The sequence below is a fragment of the Augochlora pura genome, chromosome 11, assembly GCF_028453695.1.
Source record: "Augochlora pura isolate Apur16 chromosome 11, APUR_v2.2.1, whole genome shotgun sequence".
Classification (NCBI taxonomy): domain Eukaryota; kingdom Metazoa; phylum Arthropoda; class Insecta; order Hymenoptera; family Halictidae; genus Augochlora; species Augochlora pura.
The window spans coordinates 7,948,735-7,962,934 of NC_135782.1; the positions used below are offsets into that span (position 1 = coordinate 7,948,735).

At 36.3% G+C, this 14,200-nt stretch overlaps 1 protein-coding gene across 16 annotated transcripts in view; it reads right to left on the reverse strand.

The window, feature by feature from the left end:
* The window catches only part of LOC144477313 (uncharacterized), a 228,750-nt gene that overhangs the window by 17,000 nt on the left and 197,550 nt on the right, over nt 1–14,200 (reverse strand). For 11 of the 16 annotated variants that reach the window (XR_013495164.1, XM_078194961.1, XM_078194968.1 and 8 more), the window contains 11 exons: nt 11,677–12,748; nt 11,206–11,328; nt 10,575–10,907; nt 9,290–9,538; nt 8,556–8,757; nt 8,186–8,361; nt 7,602–7,928; nt 7,232–7,347; nt 7,037–7,163; nt 6,191–6,476; nt 2,726–3,046 (listed from right to left, as the gene is read on the reverse strand). Coding sequence is in view for 15 of the 16 variants with exons in the window: in XM_078194961.1 (XP_078051087.1) it covers nt 2,726–3,046; nt 6,191–6,476; nt 7,037–7,163; nt 7,232–7,347; nt 7,602–7,928; nt 8,186–8,361; nt 8,556–8,757; nt 9,290–9,538; nt 10,575–10,907; nt 11,206–11,328; nt 11,677–12,748 (3,332 nt within the window). In the remaining variant the exon portion in view is untranslated. The remainder of the gene's footprint in view (nt 1–2,725; nt 3,047–6,190; nt 6,477–7,036; nt 7,164–7,231; nt 7,348–7,601; nt 7,929–8,185; nt 8,362–8,555; nt 8,758–9,289; nt 9,539–10,574; nt 10,908–11,205; nt 11,329–11,676; nt 12,749–14,200) is intronic. The other 5 variants (XM_078194976.1, XM_078194963.1, XM_078194975.1 and 2 more) reach the window with 4 other exon arrangements.

Below are 14,200 nucleotides of genomic sequence, written 5' to 3' on the forward strand. Positions count from 1 at the left end.
GTAGACACAACGCAAATCATTGACACTATTAAAAACATTTAATAATCTGATAATATTATTTGTAACTCATTCAAATGATTCAAAATGGAAATAGATGTTTATGTAGTTTGTGACATTACAACAATATATTATATATTCGTCATAATATGTTTTGTTACTATACTAGACAGCCTCTACATAGGTTACTGTACAAACCAGTAATCGCACGAAAATCTCTATTTTTAAATTGATTATAAATTAGTAAACTAAACCCATATGAATAACATAAATCTTCAATCAGGCAATGTGAAAATACTTTAAGATCCATTATTTCATTACAGTATTACAATTGTTGATAAAATCGCAATTGTATCAATTTATTTCCCCTATTACAAAGAATGTTTAACTCGGTTTCAACTGATTCATTACTTCTTCTCCATAGTGTATATTATATTGTACTTGTCAAATATTTAATATATATTAATAAGATCACCTGTGCAGGCCAGACATAATTTTTAAACGATTCTTAAATTCTTATATCTGCAAAACTTTAATTTTGTCGTCTGAAATACGTCAATTGACCTTTGTGAAAATGTTTAGAATATTATTGTTCAACAAAAATGAAATTAAGTATTTTTTAGTAATGGCCCTACGAAGTTCTGCAAACATATATAATTAATAACATTCTATTGTAATTTTAATGTGTATATAATGTAATACACAATAGCAAACTCTAGTGCAATGGTTATTTTTGTTAATGAACTTCAGAATGAATTTGCCCGCTTCCGTTTCCAGTCCACCTTAAAAAGTACGGTGATCTTAACGCATACAGGTCACAAGAAAGGTACCTAAAAAGATATGGTACAGAGGACAGTTTCTCCTACGTGACTTATCTACTATGCTGGTTACATAAGTATATCGGTGTCTACAATCATCATAGAAAAGTGTGATTTCTCTATTGCTAAAAAAAGAAGTAGGGTGCAATCTCGAACGTCGTATCTGTATCGCTGAAATTAGTGAGATGGATGTACGTCATAGATGGCGATGAAGTTGTACGACTACATTCGAATTCCATAGGAATTGGATTAATCGATTGGTCTCGGATCCCGAGAAAGAATGCCACCGAACGGCGTCTCACCGATTTTCGACAACTCGCCCTTCGAGTCTCGTCCTCATATGCCCCCCGCCTGGCGGTCTGTCGCTTTTCCCATTCTTTCCACCGGGATTGCAACGGGTGCCCGTACAAGACCGATTCTCCGCTAAGGTAATGCGCTTAGAAAGCCGCGTCGCGTAGTAGAAAAGTGCTACGACCACCCGGTACTCAGACCAGATAGTCTCGGCGAAAAAAGTGGGGGAATGGATAATCGCCTGACGGGCACATGTTGGCGAGACAGGCAAGGACAAGGATGGATGTTCGTATTAGCAACGCTGGTCCCAAGGCCTTTTCTCTTTTAAAAATTCGTTAAAAGATTTACATATTTGGTACAGTACTGTTTCTTGTATCTAATAGTGATTCGATAAAATAACTCTCTGCCATTTCTTTCGTATAGGCGTGGTTTAACACATTGCTTCATTCATAACTATTACCCAAATGGGAAAAGATATGTTCTTTCATCGTATGTGATGAACAGTATGAAGTTATTGCAATTAATTTCTGCTTGAAAAAATAATGTATACTAATTAACATTGATTTCAGAAAGTATTCATCGTGTTGAAATTAACGTACATTGTTTCGACTTTAGAACAATTAATTAAGATCATTTCTAATCGTACCAAAACAATTGATAGAATTGAAACGGTCTACCATTATATTTTTCATTGCCACTTTTGTGCTATGAAGTGATTAAAAAGAGTACATTCTAATGGGTGTGGTTATGACGCTAGATATATTCGAAACTATAAACAAAAATACCATGCAGTAATTACTACTATTCCAAGAGGGTAGGCTATTTGACGTTAGTTTCTTGCTAAGGGCACGAAAATGACAGTTGGACGAGATATAAATACGGAAACGAATTTTGGTCATAGTATAATTATCAAATTTAGTAACATCAAAGTTGATTAAATTTATAGTCAGAAACTTCAGTTCTATAAAATTTGAAGTTAAGACTGAAGTTCCAAATATTATAGCAAATTGAAACAAGAGAATGCAGAATACGATCATTTATTGACAGAGAATTTATAATAGCAATCACTGTAAAATTGTAATTTCGACAGACAATGATGACGATTATGATGATATGTTACTATGAAAATTGAACAAGAAAGATGTAATGAAGGTTCGTTGGTAAGAAGAGGCAGAACAAGTATGCTATTAGCGTGACGCAACACGATAAGGCACACGAGCAAAATTCGAAATCCAGAATGTGATCCCAGTGACGACCGTGAAATATTTCGTAGAGCCTAATTAATAAACACACACCAATTCCCCCAAAATAGGCACAGGATGTATAGGAGCGTTGCAACATGAAAATGATATAGGTACATTGAACGCATGAGACCTTTGCATTAAACATGATGATTTTCATATTTACACGATTTGGATGTGTACATCAATGGGTGTCTGATGATATAATGACGGTGTTTCCATGTACCAAAAAATGTCTCATGCCTTTAGCATCGTTTGGTGATACAACGAACAGGTATTTTAGATCAGACAAGACGTACATGGGGTTGGTGGGTGGAATAGGGGGTGTAATGATGACGAAGTGATGGTCACATGACATTAAATGGTCACATGACTTACCACCCAATTGGTGATTGACAGGATTACCGGGAGGTAGAGACCTGGCGTCCTGCGTATCCCCAGGCCCTGACGAATAGAGTGGAACAGACGTCCGATCGTAACAGAACTGATTGTTCTGCATGTCTGCTGTGTTGATTGTATTGGCGGTCGTGTGGTATATCATAGAAGAATGTTGTTGGTTGGAGAAGTGTTGTTGGGTATTCGTTACATTATGTTGATTGTGAGTCGGTGTTGCCGGGCAACCCGAATGTGGATGACTAGGTGAAAGAAGAGGTTGTTCCTTACTCACTCCGCCGTAGTGCCGGGGCGAACCGAGCCCACCTGCAACATCAAGCTTGTCTATCTTCTTGTTTCTTGCTTCTTGTTAGCTAAACATTTAACACTTCTAGTTTCGCATCTTCCCATGCTCCAATACAATTTCTGAGCTGTACATATGGTCACGATTTAGAATGTATATACAATATAATCGACTTAGGATGTTAGAACAGTAACAGGAAAATTAATTATACTATTTCCAAAAAAAGTTACAGTAAAAAATCAACGGTCGATTAATATACAGCGTTATATATTGTCTTATCATCAAATAAACTATACAAATGGCAATATTTTAAAAAATATTTCATCATCTTTATCCAGAATACTTTTCCTTCTGCATAGTTAACTGGTGTACAGGATTCCGCCAAAGTATAAATAATAAAAAATATAATATGGACAAAATCCAAAATATCTCATGTCTCAATACTATATTTTCTAGGCATTGACTATCAAAAATTTCATGTTCTATAAGAATTGATAAGCCGTAGTTTTGAAAATTGGTAAGGCGCGTATTTTTTCAGCGTAAAGGTATAGTACAGTATATGTATAGCACGGTATATTTTATACATATAAAAAACTATTTCTGTGATATCCTGTACGCCAATTGACTATGCAAACACTAATTGGCAAAAGGCATTCTAAATGAAAATAGCAGAAGAAATTCTGTTCTAAAATATTACAAATCTTTGTTTATAGCTCATATGATGATAAAAGAATGTATAAAATCGTATAGTAATCGACAGTTTACTTATTTGGCTGCTACTGTTTGAAAATCATATAATTTATTTGCATGTTACCGTGCTTTAACCCACTGACGGCATGTTAGGAAATTCAGACGATCAAATTCGAATCTTGTACATACATAGCTAACATCACAATTTCCGATTGGCAGACTGTGATTGTCAATACGCGTTTTAAAAATCAACCTGCATTTAACGTACATAGGAAGCAACATAATAGAGAAATGTCATCATTGAACAGTGCTTATAGACCAAGATGAAATATTATTACAATACTAATGACAGACGGAAAAAATATAGCGCCGAAAATTATATATATATATTGTCCTTTTGCCAGATAAATCATAATTACCTATTTGAGATTGTTAAAACTTATTTGTAATCTCTAACATTGTAGTGATTATTTCATGTGAAGCTATTATTAAATATATTGTTTTATCGCCATGCATAGTAAACTTGTACCAAATGATGGTGACAATTTTAAAATAACACTGAAAATATCCGCAATCAAGCAATCAAAATAATTTAGATTTACAGAGAATATGAATTATAATATTCATGTCAATTATTAAGGAACACGTTAAGAGTATTGTACAGAAACCTACTATCTTCCTAATTTTATAATTTACCATTTTCGAAAGACATATTATTTAATAAGCTTTAAACTATTAAATTTTCGAAAAATTTATGTTTTACATAAACCAATGATACTACATCTAGGCCATAAGTTTTTCAAGTTGCATTAATTTTTGACATAACTTAAAAAAGTGATCTTGATTGGTTAATCAATATGGTATATGCTTCAACATGGAATAGGTAAAGCAAGTATTGCCCATACAATTGACTATTAAGTTGCTCTTTACATTAAATGCTAATGATTAAATTTTGAATGTTTAATTCATAATCTTATTTATTAATACGTCGTGCTTATTCGCGATGTAAATCAAATTGTGTGAAACACAAAGTTTCATATTATATAAATTCAGTCGTTTTAACGTCTATAATCAAAGAATCTTTTTTTTAACGATAAGTCAAATTCTAAAGATTCAAAAGATAAATAAATATATGTAATCAAATTCAAGGTACAAAGTTGTAGAATGTGTTTCGATCAAGCATTTGTTACTTGCGATAGTATGTTCAATATTTACTATAGACATATGTGAGAAGTATGATACAATATCACACTGTGACTCTTAACACAAATATTGTTAACAAATTATTCAATTGATTGAGTATTTTCACAATCAATTTTTGATCACAATCATAGCAAAAGTAGAAGAATAAAAAACGATCAACAACATCTATAATTCGTCTAATCTAGAAATGTAATTTCACTATTTTGCAATACCGAATAAGATAGAAATATATATTTTAATCGATTGTGTACTTACCTACTTCAAACAAATACGTTTACATTTTAAAATTCACATATCTTCCGACGCATCTACGTGTCGTATATTTCATATTCGTGTGAACGCTTAAAGTTATCCGCACCAATATGTACTATGATTATTTTTTAATGACACCGGAGTGATGAACGAAATAACAACGCGGCCACCATATTCTTGAATTCTCAATCGTTTTGTATAAAATATAAAATACAAAAGTTTACGAATATTTCGATCCAATTGCGCATTGAAAAGTATGTAATGCTAAAGAGTTCAATCTGTTCGTGTTAATACATAATCATACACAAAATCACACGTTAAAAAATGGTCAACACTATCGCGTGACCGGAGTCACCTACATCATCCTTTCCTAAATATACAATTCATAATTACTGACAATATAAGTTCACAAAAAAAAATTATATCACAATATATCAGATTAAATTATAATCCTATAAAATTAATCGCTGGTACGACATACAGGGTGTCCGTAAAATTCTTATGTTTTTCTAAAATAATAAATTGTAAGCATAGTTAGCTTATCATTTCTAAATAAAATCTTGATCAGAGGTAATGCTAATAAGATGAAGTGCTTTGTAGATCACGCAACTTCATAGTTTACTACGACACTGCTTCTAAGTAACGATAACACTTTGATAATAAAGAAACGGCAACTTTTATTTAGAATGTACAATGATCAGGTTGTACATTCACACTGCTTTCTGCATTTTTTAAATAATTACCGATTTTGAATAAGTACAAAACAAGAACAAACATTTTAGCTCTTTGTTGGCTTTATCACCAGCTTGTATGATAGATGGATTCGTAAATGCTATAAGAATTATATAGAAATACTATACAAAACGTTAACATTTCGTTATTCTATAAGCAAATTTCATACAGCTTTCTGATGCTTCCAACACTTCAGAACTTTGTGGACACCTTATGTATAATTCACAACATCCCCTACAATACATTATCCTAGAATTGTTATTAGAATTGTAAATACAATGTCAACCTACCTGGCAACTGAGTCGTAGCCGAAGGTGTAGACGTCGTCCTTTGTAACCGGTATTGGGCAGAAGGATTTGGTGCACCAGGATTAGGACCAGGGGGAAATTGGCTAGCTGTGGGAGAAGTAGGTGGGGGAAAGGTCTCCGCCGGAAATGGAGACTGCCGAGCGGATGCTGGAGTTCCTGGCGAAGACATCGATCTCTGTTGTTGCTGCAACTGCTGCTGCGTGGTAGGTTGTTGCTGCGTTCTCACCTGATTAACGTTGAACAGTCTCGGGGTATTACCATAGTTGCCCTTATGATAAAAAAAACGTAAAAAAATTAAGCATTCTCGTCTCTCTAGATAAATGTAATTTAAACGATGTTCGTGGTGTTAACACTTTGACGGCTGTAAATATTAATATGATGAAAAGTGCTACATTGTTAGTGTTGTAAATGTGAATATTTGTTATAAATCTTAGGGCGTTGCTATCTATAATAAATTCATAAGCGTTTTAGAAAATATGAAGCATGTATTATTCAGAGATAAATTGAAATAATTCCGATTCCGACCGATTGCATTCTTTGTACTGTGGAAAATGTTATATAAATAAAATATGTAAGGATGTTGGCGCGCGGTGCTATCTTCAAAAATGTCAATGCACACAGCACACTGAATGTGTAACACGAGGTCTTTATGATATCAAATTAATTTAAATTGGTCGTCAAAGTGTTAGAAATAAATCAAAATTATCGTAAGAGCTACACGTGCGGTGTTCAAATTTATTTAAACGAAAATAAACCAAAATAAGAATGAAGCTACGTGACACAGGCATCTGGGACACTTTGTATAATTAAACGACTCTTAAAACGTACTTGCGTCACACGTGGTGACAACGGCTGCGGATGGGAGAATGACAGAATACCAGCAGGAGAATGCGGCGAGAGTCGTGCTGCAGCGGACACTTGTTGTCCACTGTTGAAATTATTGTTTACAATGGGGCTAGAAATAAAAGTGCTTCGGTTACGTAACCAGTGTGGCGATTAATAGCACTAGTCCAAACTGCTTACTGTTGTGGTAACGTAGACGGATGGGAGTACGAATGTGCGAGTCGATGACCGGAGGAAGGCATTTGGACGGATCCCCCATAACCTGGAGAAACTTGCGAATCTGGGACACTCGATCGCTGAAAACAGATAATTTATTAACATTATGTAAGCACATTTTAAATATTTAATGAGCAGACTGCAAATTTCATACATATATGTAAAAAATAAGTAACACAATTTAAAGCAGGACAGAAGTTTCAACAAGAATCAATTATTTTCTGTAATATACAAATGACGAATTTTCGTCATATGGCTAGTGGCGATTGTTGGCGAAACGACGAATTTTCTTCGTGCGGACAAATATGTGTTAATATAACATAACTATAATTACCTGTAACGATACGTTTGGCGCAACAGTATTGTTTAGAAGATTATCAATGTTCTGAATGCCTGTTGTAATTTGGTCCGTAGCTGTAGCGTTGGAAGGAATAAGTAACTGTTGCTGTTGCTGTTGCTGCAACAACCTCTGTTTTAATTGCTGCTGTTGCTGCTGCTGTTGCATTATTTTTGCCCGTTGCTGATGCAGTTGCAATTGTTGTTGTTGCGTAAATTGAGCGGTGGATTGCCTGACTAGCTGCGTGTGGTTCCTCATCCTTGTTTGCTGCTGATACATAGGTGGAGGTTGATAACTATGGCTCGTCGTTACTGGTGTAGTTAACTGAAATTGTATCAATCATAAATATTCCGTTTCTTGAAAGGAAATGTATAACGTATCCAACTGTGCAACATAATAGCAATCCATCTCATCAGAATCATCTCAATTTGATATTTCAAATAATAAATTGTAATTTTTATAAAGGGAGACTGTGGAAAGTTAGGCACATTCAAGAATAAACGAGTTAAATCACAAAATTGATGAACATTTATAACATGTAAGTGAATACTTTGTAAATGTATAAGCAATTAACGTCTTACCGCAGTTGAGTAAGCTGGAGGCGTGCCAGGAATTGTTATGGTGGAAGACGTTGGATTTACGGCAGTCTCACATAACATCAACGACTTCTGAATTGCGCTAATCGCCATTTTTTCATTCAACACATTGTTTTGTGGTGTTTCGATTACATCTAGAAGATTTGCTATCGCAGACGAATCTAACGAATAAAAATAATTATATTTTACGCTAATTCTAGCAGAGTAATATTGAAGTGTTATTTAAGGAGGGTTTAACAGATTATGCTGTAATATGCAAACTATGAAGCGAATAACTCTGACAAAGTAGCGAATTATATTTCAGAAACATGATTATTGGGCAATGAATTTCAAATAAAAAAGAAGAAACACGTACAATTGATCGACTTGTTGCTCAAAGTACACTGTATACCTGTAATAGCTTCGTCCGGCACGAACTCAATAACTTGATCTAAAATATCTGAAAGATCGGGATCTGACGACTGGTTATCCCAACCACTGGGATCAGTATTTGTTTGATGATGCTCTCCGCTGCCTGTGAATTCCGAATCCATTTGACCTATTTGAGGTCTTTGTTGCTGTAATTGAATCAGAATTTGTTAATTTAGGTACGTAAAAGTTCCAGTAGAATTAGATGTGTAGATTGTCACATAAACAAGTCACGATTTTCATTCCGTTAACACTGAATCTTTAATCACAAGTTAATGACACATCATATCTTGAAATCATAAAACCACTATCTTATCTTTATATGATTTTTTTAAATTGCAAAGAGGACTGTTTTCAACTTATCCACTGACAAGGAAGGTTTGTCACCCGTAAAATCCAAAGATCATAAGACTATGCTTTATATAACCGTGTGTTTTTGGTGTTAGTCATAGTTTCATTTTCGTGAAATATCTGAAGAGCAACGGATAATATTTAAAAAGGCTTAAAACGATAGTTGCATTGTTTCATTGCCTCTACAAAACTATGTAAGCAAATTTTTTAACTTTATGATTGTTGTCGAGGAAGATTGAAGTTGTGTCACTATATCTTTTTTCTCTGATGCAACTATATCGATCTAGATGTACTATATTTGAAAAATTATATTTATAAGACAATTATTACCTGACTTAGCATATGACTGAGGTAGGTATTGGTTGTTGGATGAGGTAGTTGTCTTGACTGGCTTTGGAGAGGAGTCCGCGCGGATGTTGCAGTTGTCGTAATTGTGTTGTTACCACCAACCGACTGCATGCTGCCACCAGTCCATGGTTGCTGTTGTTGCTGCTGTTGTTGTTGTTGCGCTTGTTGCTGTTGTTGAGGTTGTGGCTGTGTCGGTGGCGGTGGTTGCTGTTTTATACGGAGCAGTTTATCCTATATAACAAACAAATAAGACATTTATGAATATATACACCTATTATCTATAACGCTATGAATGATATTATATTATATCTAGTAACACGTATATCGATCAACTAATTTTTTCCTTTTAACCGGCAGCATATACGCGAACTTCCGTAATAAAAGTACCCACGTGAGGGTGGTTATATGTCCCCAGTAAAAAGTAACATTTATTAATAATAATGTATGAATATCTATGCAGGATTCCTCATTTGAAGTAACGCACTCAATTACTTCTAAACTATAGTCTTTTTTCAAAAAAATGTTTAAAATAAACCTTACCCAGTTTCGAGTAAGATATCCTATAATAGTCGCATATTTCTTCTGAGCGGACTTGCTTTTTTTTTAATAGAACTGTATAATTATTATCATGTAAGTAGATAGTATATTTCAAGTTTAATTCATTGACCTAACTACTTTAGTCTTTAAAAGTCATTCAATACTGCTTAAAGTTTATCCTTTTTTACATGGGAAATAATGTAATACTGAAGGAAGATGGAAACGGTGTTGAATTGAAAATGCCCGATTTTTAAAGATCGAAGTCTCGTAGGTCAATTAATTACTCTTGAAAATGTACAATCCGTTCAAGTAGAAAATATACAGTTTCATTTTTAAAAAAACCATAGTCATCTTGAAATCATGGAAACACATCCACCCAGCAAAAATTTGCTGCAATTATGGAATGTATTGGACATATTTTTTTAAACGGATTATAGTTTAAGAGACAATTGAGTGAGTTATCTCAAATTGGACACCTTGCATAAATAGTTCATATATTTCCATCAAAATTAGTATAATATAATTAATATAATATATAAGATAAGATTTCCTAATAGTTTGGGTCCATTGTAACCCATGTGTGCACTGCTCATATATGGATAAACATACTGGATAATAAAAATTACGATCTTTACAATATAATAGTTACTATCTGCTGCCTTCCAATCTCGAGTATAAATAATAATCGTCTGAACAGTTGAAATAAAATAATTAAACTTTCAGTTATTACCTGTGGCGTTGCCGATATCACAGACGCAGGTATAGGCGGGATGGTGGTTGCTTGTGGAAGCTTCTGTTCTAGCAAAGTGGCTAACATTTTGTTTTTCTCCCATAACTTGCTCCGCGGATTCGAAGGTGTCTCAGAGGATGACACTTGGTGCGAACCGTCCATAGGTCGTTTCACAGCTATGTTTAAATCACCATCGTCGCCTGGTCTCTTCTGTCCGACCTGACTCGAACCACCGAGTCCGACGTTGTCACCTGACTGAGACGGAGATGTCGTGGTATTCTGAAATCCAAGACTTCGCAAGAATGCATCTTCTTCCCGAGTTTGTGGTTTACACTATGTAAAAACATACAATTAATGTACCTCATTAATACGATAGACAATTTTCCAAAAGGACACACCTGCAATACGCCCTCAGTTGTAATATTACTGCGGATTTTATGCATTTTTAACAAAAATCGAAGGTCGAATAGAACAATAACGGTATTAGAAGAATTTCTCTACATTTCTTAAAATTCACTTGGACAATTTTTCAGATGCTTTCAGACAGATGCCTTCTTTTGAAAGAGGTCCATTATGTATACTTATGGTCGTTTAATGCATTCTCATAATACATGTCAGAACGAACAACTACCTGCTCTTGGACTTTCCTCTTGTCGTCCTGATCCTTATGCAGGAACTTATGCAGAAGTTCATTTTTCTTCTTCACACCAGCATGAAGCGAAGATTCTTCGTCTTCGTCGTCATTTTTCAATAACTTCAAAAGATTAGGTAAAAAACCGATTAGGATATATTATAACAGCCTGGATAGGGTAATATACGATCACATAACTATTGAACAAAAACGAAACGAACATAACAACCAAAACGTTCTCCTTCCGTCGAATTGCTAGGTACATACTCCCAAGTATCGTTGGCGTTATAAAAACGAAAGATTTCAGTAGTTGATACTAACCGATCCAAGACAACTGACAGGAAGGATCGCGTTTCGATCGATTCTAGGAAAAGTTATAAAATCAAAAGAAAAAGAAACGACAAATTGCAAAATTAGTTAGGGTACCGGCCCGATACCTTCGCTAGATCTTGCAAAGATCGGTCTGTTTACCTGTAACAGCATATTATTTCCAAGCGTAGATTTCGAATGTTCCATGCTCGGTTTCTGAACGTTGCTAGGACTCGTGCGCACTTTATTATTATGCTCCGGATGGAAATCGTCCTCGTCCTGTTGGTCCAACAAGATCGATAATATCGGGTGCTTGTTTCGGCTGTTGGAATCGTTATTCGTATTGTCCTGACTGTCTTCACTACCACTAGCCCCCTTGGTCAACAAGTTTCTTAGTCTACCGGACCCAGTGGTCACAACACTGTTCTGAGTTTCGATAGTCGCGGATGCGGCACTAGACTGGCCGCCGGTCGTAGCGGTCCCAGCCACGGAGGTCGCGTTGTTTCTCGCGTTGGCTGCCTCCATGGCGGATTGATTGGTCGTCGAGCATCCGGTTTTCCCTTCATCCTGTCTCTTCGGCGTCAATCCGGCGGCCCCGTTGGCGCTAACGCTACTAGCTGCGCTGTTCGTCAAGGAGGACGTCTGTGATTCCTGAAGCGGACTGAAGGGGAACGAATTACTGAAGGTGTGAGCCGCGTTGCCTGAGGTTGGGCTGAACGCGCGTAGGGGACTGCAGTGAGGCGCCACCGCCGAATTAGAGGAGAACGTTCCTTGGGGACTCGGAGATGTCGGGGCTGGCTGAGAAGATGGTCGTGAGTTTGGTGGCCCGCTCGCTCTCGATTCGGGCCTATCTGCCCACCCGCTGCTGCTATCCAAGTCCCATGGGGAACTGCGGAATAGCTCGAATTCCAAGTCCATTTTCTCCAAAAAGTGGTTGAACGAGTTACTGGTACTTAACGACGGCAGGGGGTTGTTACAAGACTCAGCCGCGCTAAATACTATCGAGTTCGACGAGGTCGCGGCACTGTGCGACGAGGTACCCGCCAACCCCCGGCTACTGATACCACTCACTTGACCGTTTAGATGTGTCACGGGCATCAGCGGGCCACCCACGTTATTCTTATTGTTACCATTATTATTATTACTATTATTTGCACAACGGTTACTAGAGTGTCCTGAGCACACTTTGTTGTTGGAAAGCTGACCACCCTCGATAGGCGTTAAGTCATTGTCCCTATCATGGACAAGAAACAAAACAACACATGTATTTTCCAGTTACTATTAAACACTTTTCAGTTTAGACTAAACACTAACCAGTAACTATTTATTCGCGGTGGAAAAGATATAGCGTGATTGTAAATTGGATCGTTTATTCGCGGGACAAACCAATGCAATGCCTTCTGACCATGTACCATGATGACGAGAAACGATGGTTGCAATTGATTCCAGTTCGTTTAGAACCTACTGACCCTTCACCACAATCTCGTAAGAAAGTGTAACAGTAAAATTAATTAAAAGTTGAAGCACTTAACACAGCATCGGACTAATTCACACGCTTCTGCAATGCTTCGAATCTTCTAATTGATTTTACAAGTACGCTATATCCCTTCTATCCAATGTACAATAACACCGCCAACCTTGTACAAGTACCCAATTCTAATATTTTTCATTCGATCCCTATTAACTGAAATCTTTCCCAAAGAAAATTTGCCATAAGAACAGATTCTTCCCGCAAAAATACATTCTAAACTTTCAATTACTTTCACATGTTACTATTAGTGCTATTGCAAGCTAATATTTCTACTAAAATCTATACGAATCTGAAAAGAATTTTCAAAAGAGTAAAGTGACTTTAACGTGGAACTGTCTCTAAGGTTCATAGCATAATCTCCAATTCTAGCAGTTCAAATCCAGCGAATCCTCGTTCAACGCAGACAATTTCATTTATAGTACTCCCAGTTCCATAAAGAAAGAGAACAAAATAATTTTCCTACGTAATTTTCTTTCTTATAGTATTCCCACAAGAACAAACTCGGTACAGTAGTTCGATATGTTTCTTCGAAACCTGTCGCTACACTATTGCGTACAAGTTTATAGGTGTTATTGTACTTTCCCTATTTACGATGGATGTATCACGACAAATGACTCCTTCTGGTAGTGAGCAGGGCTCAACTGGCAACAAACTCTTTGTCTCTCACATCACTTATATGGTACAAAGCCGAGCAGCGTTGAGAGTGCATACTAGCGAACCTGTCCTTTGTATCGAAAAACGAAACCAAAGAATTAGGCGAAGCGATCGAAAGTTCGAAGGCCGAAAAGAAGAAAGTAAGCGAATAGAAATATTGTACTCGATAATTACGAGCACTGTTCACCGAGAGGGGAACCTTGAGCGTCCTTGATGACCCAATGTAAGTTGCACAAGCACGAGTAAGAGTCACTACGCCATGCCACGACGGTCAATCTTACTGTAGTTAGCATTTATGGCTTTAATGTTCTATGCAACTTGATGGCGCGAATATCTCAAGGTAAGCGCGAAACATTTTAGCGAATTCGAATGATGTATCCGGTGGAGAGTGAACCGTTTAACATGTTGACTACAGACGGATGTTTTGGCACGGCGACGAAACCAAGCTTTATGGTCATGGTAGATTACATGTAACTGCTGAACCTAATTCTGGTATCTAGT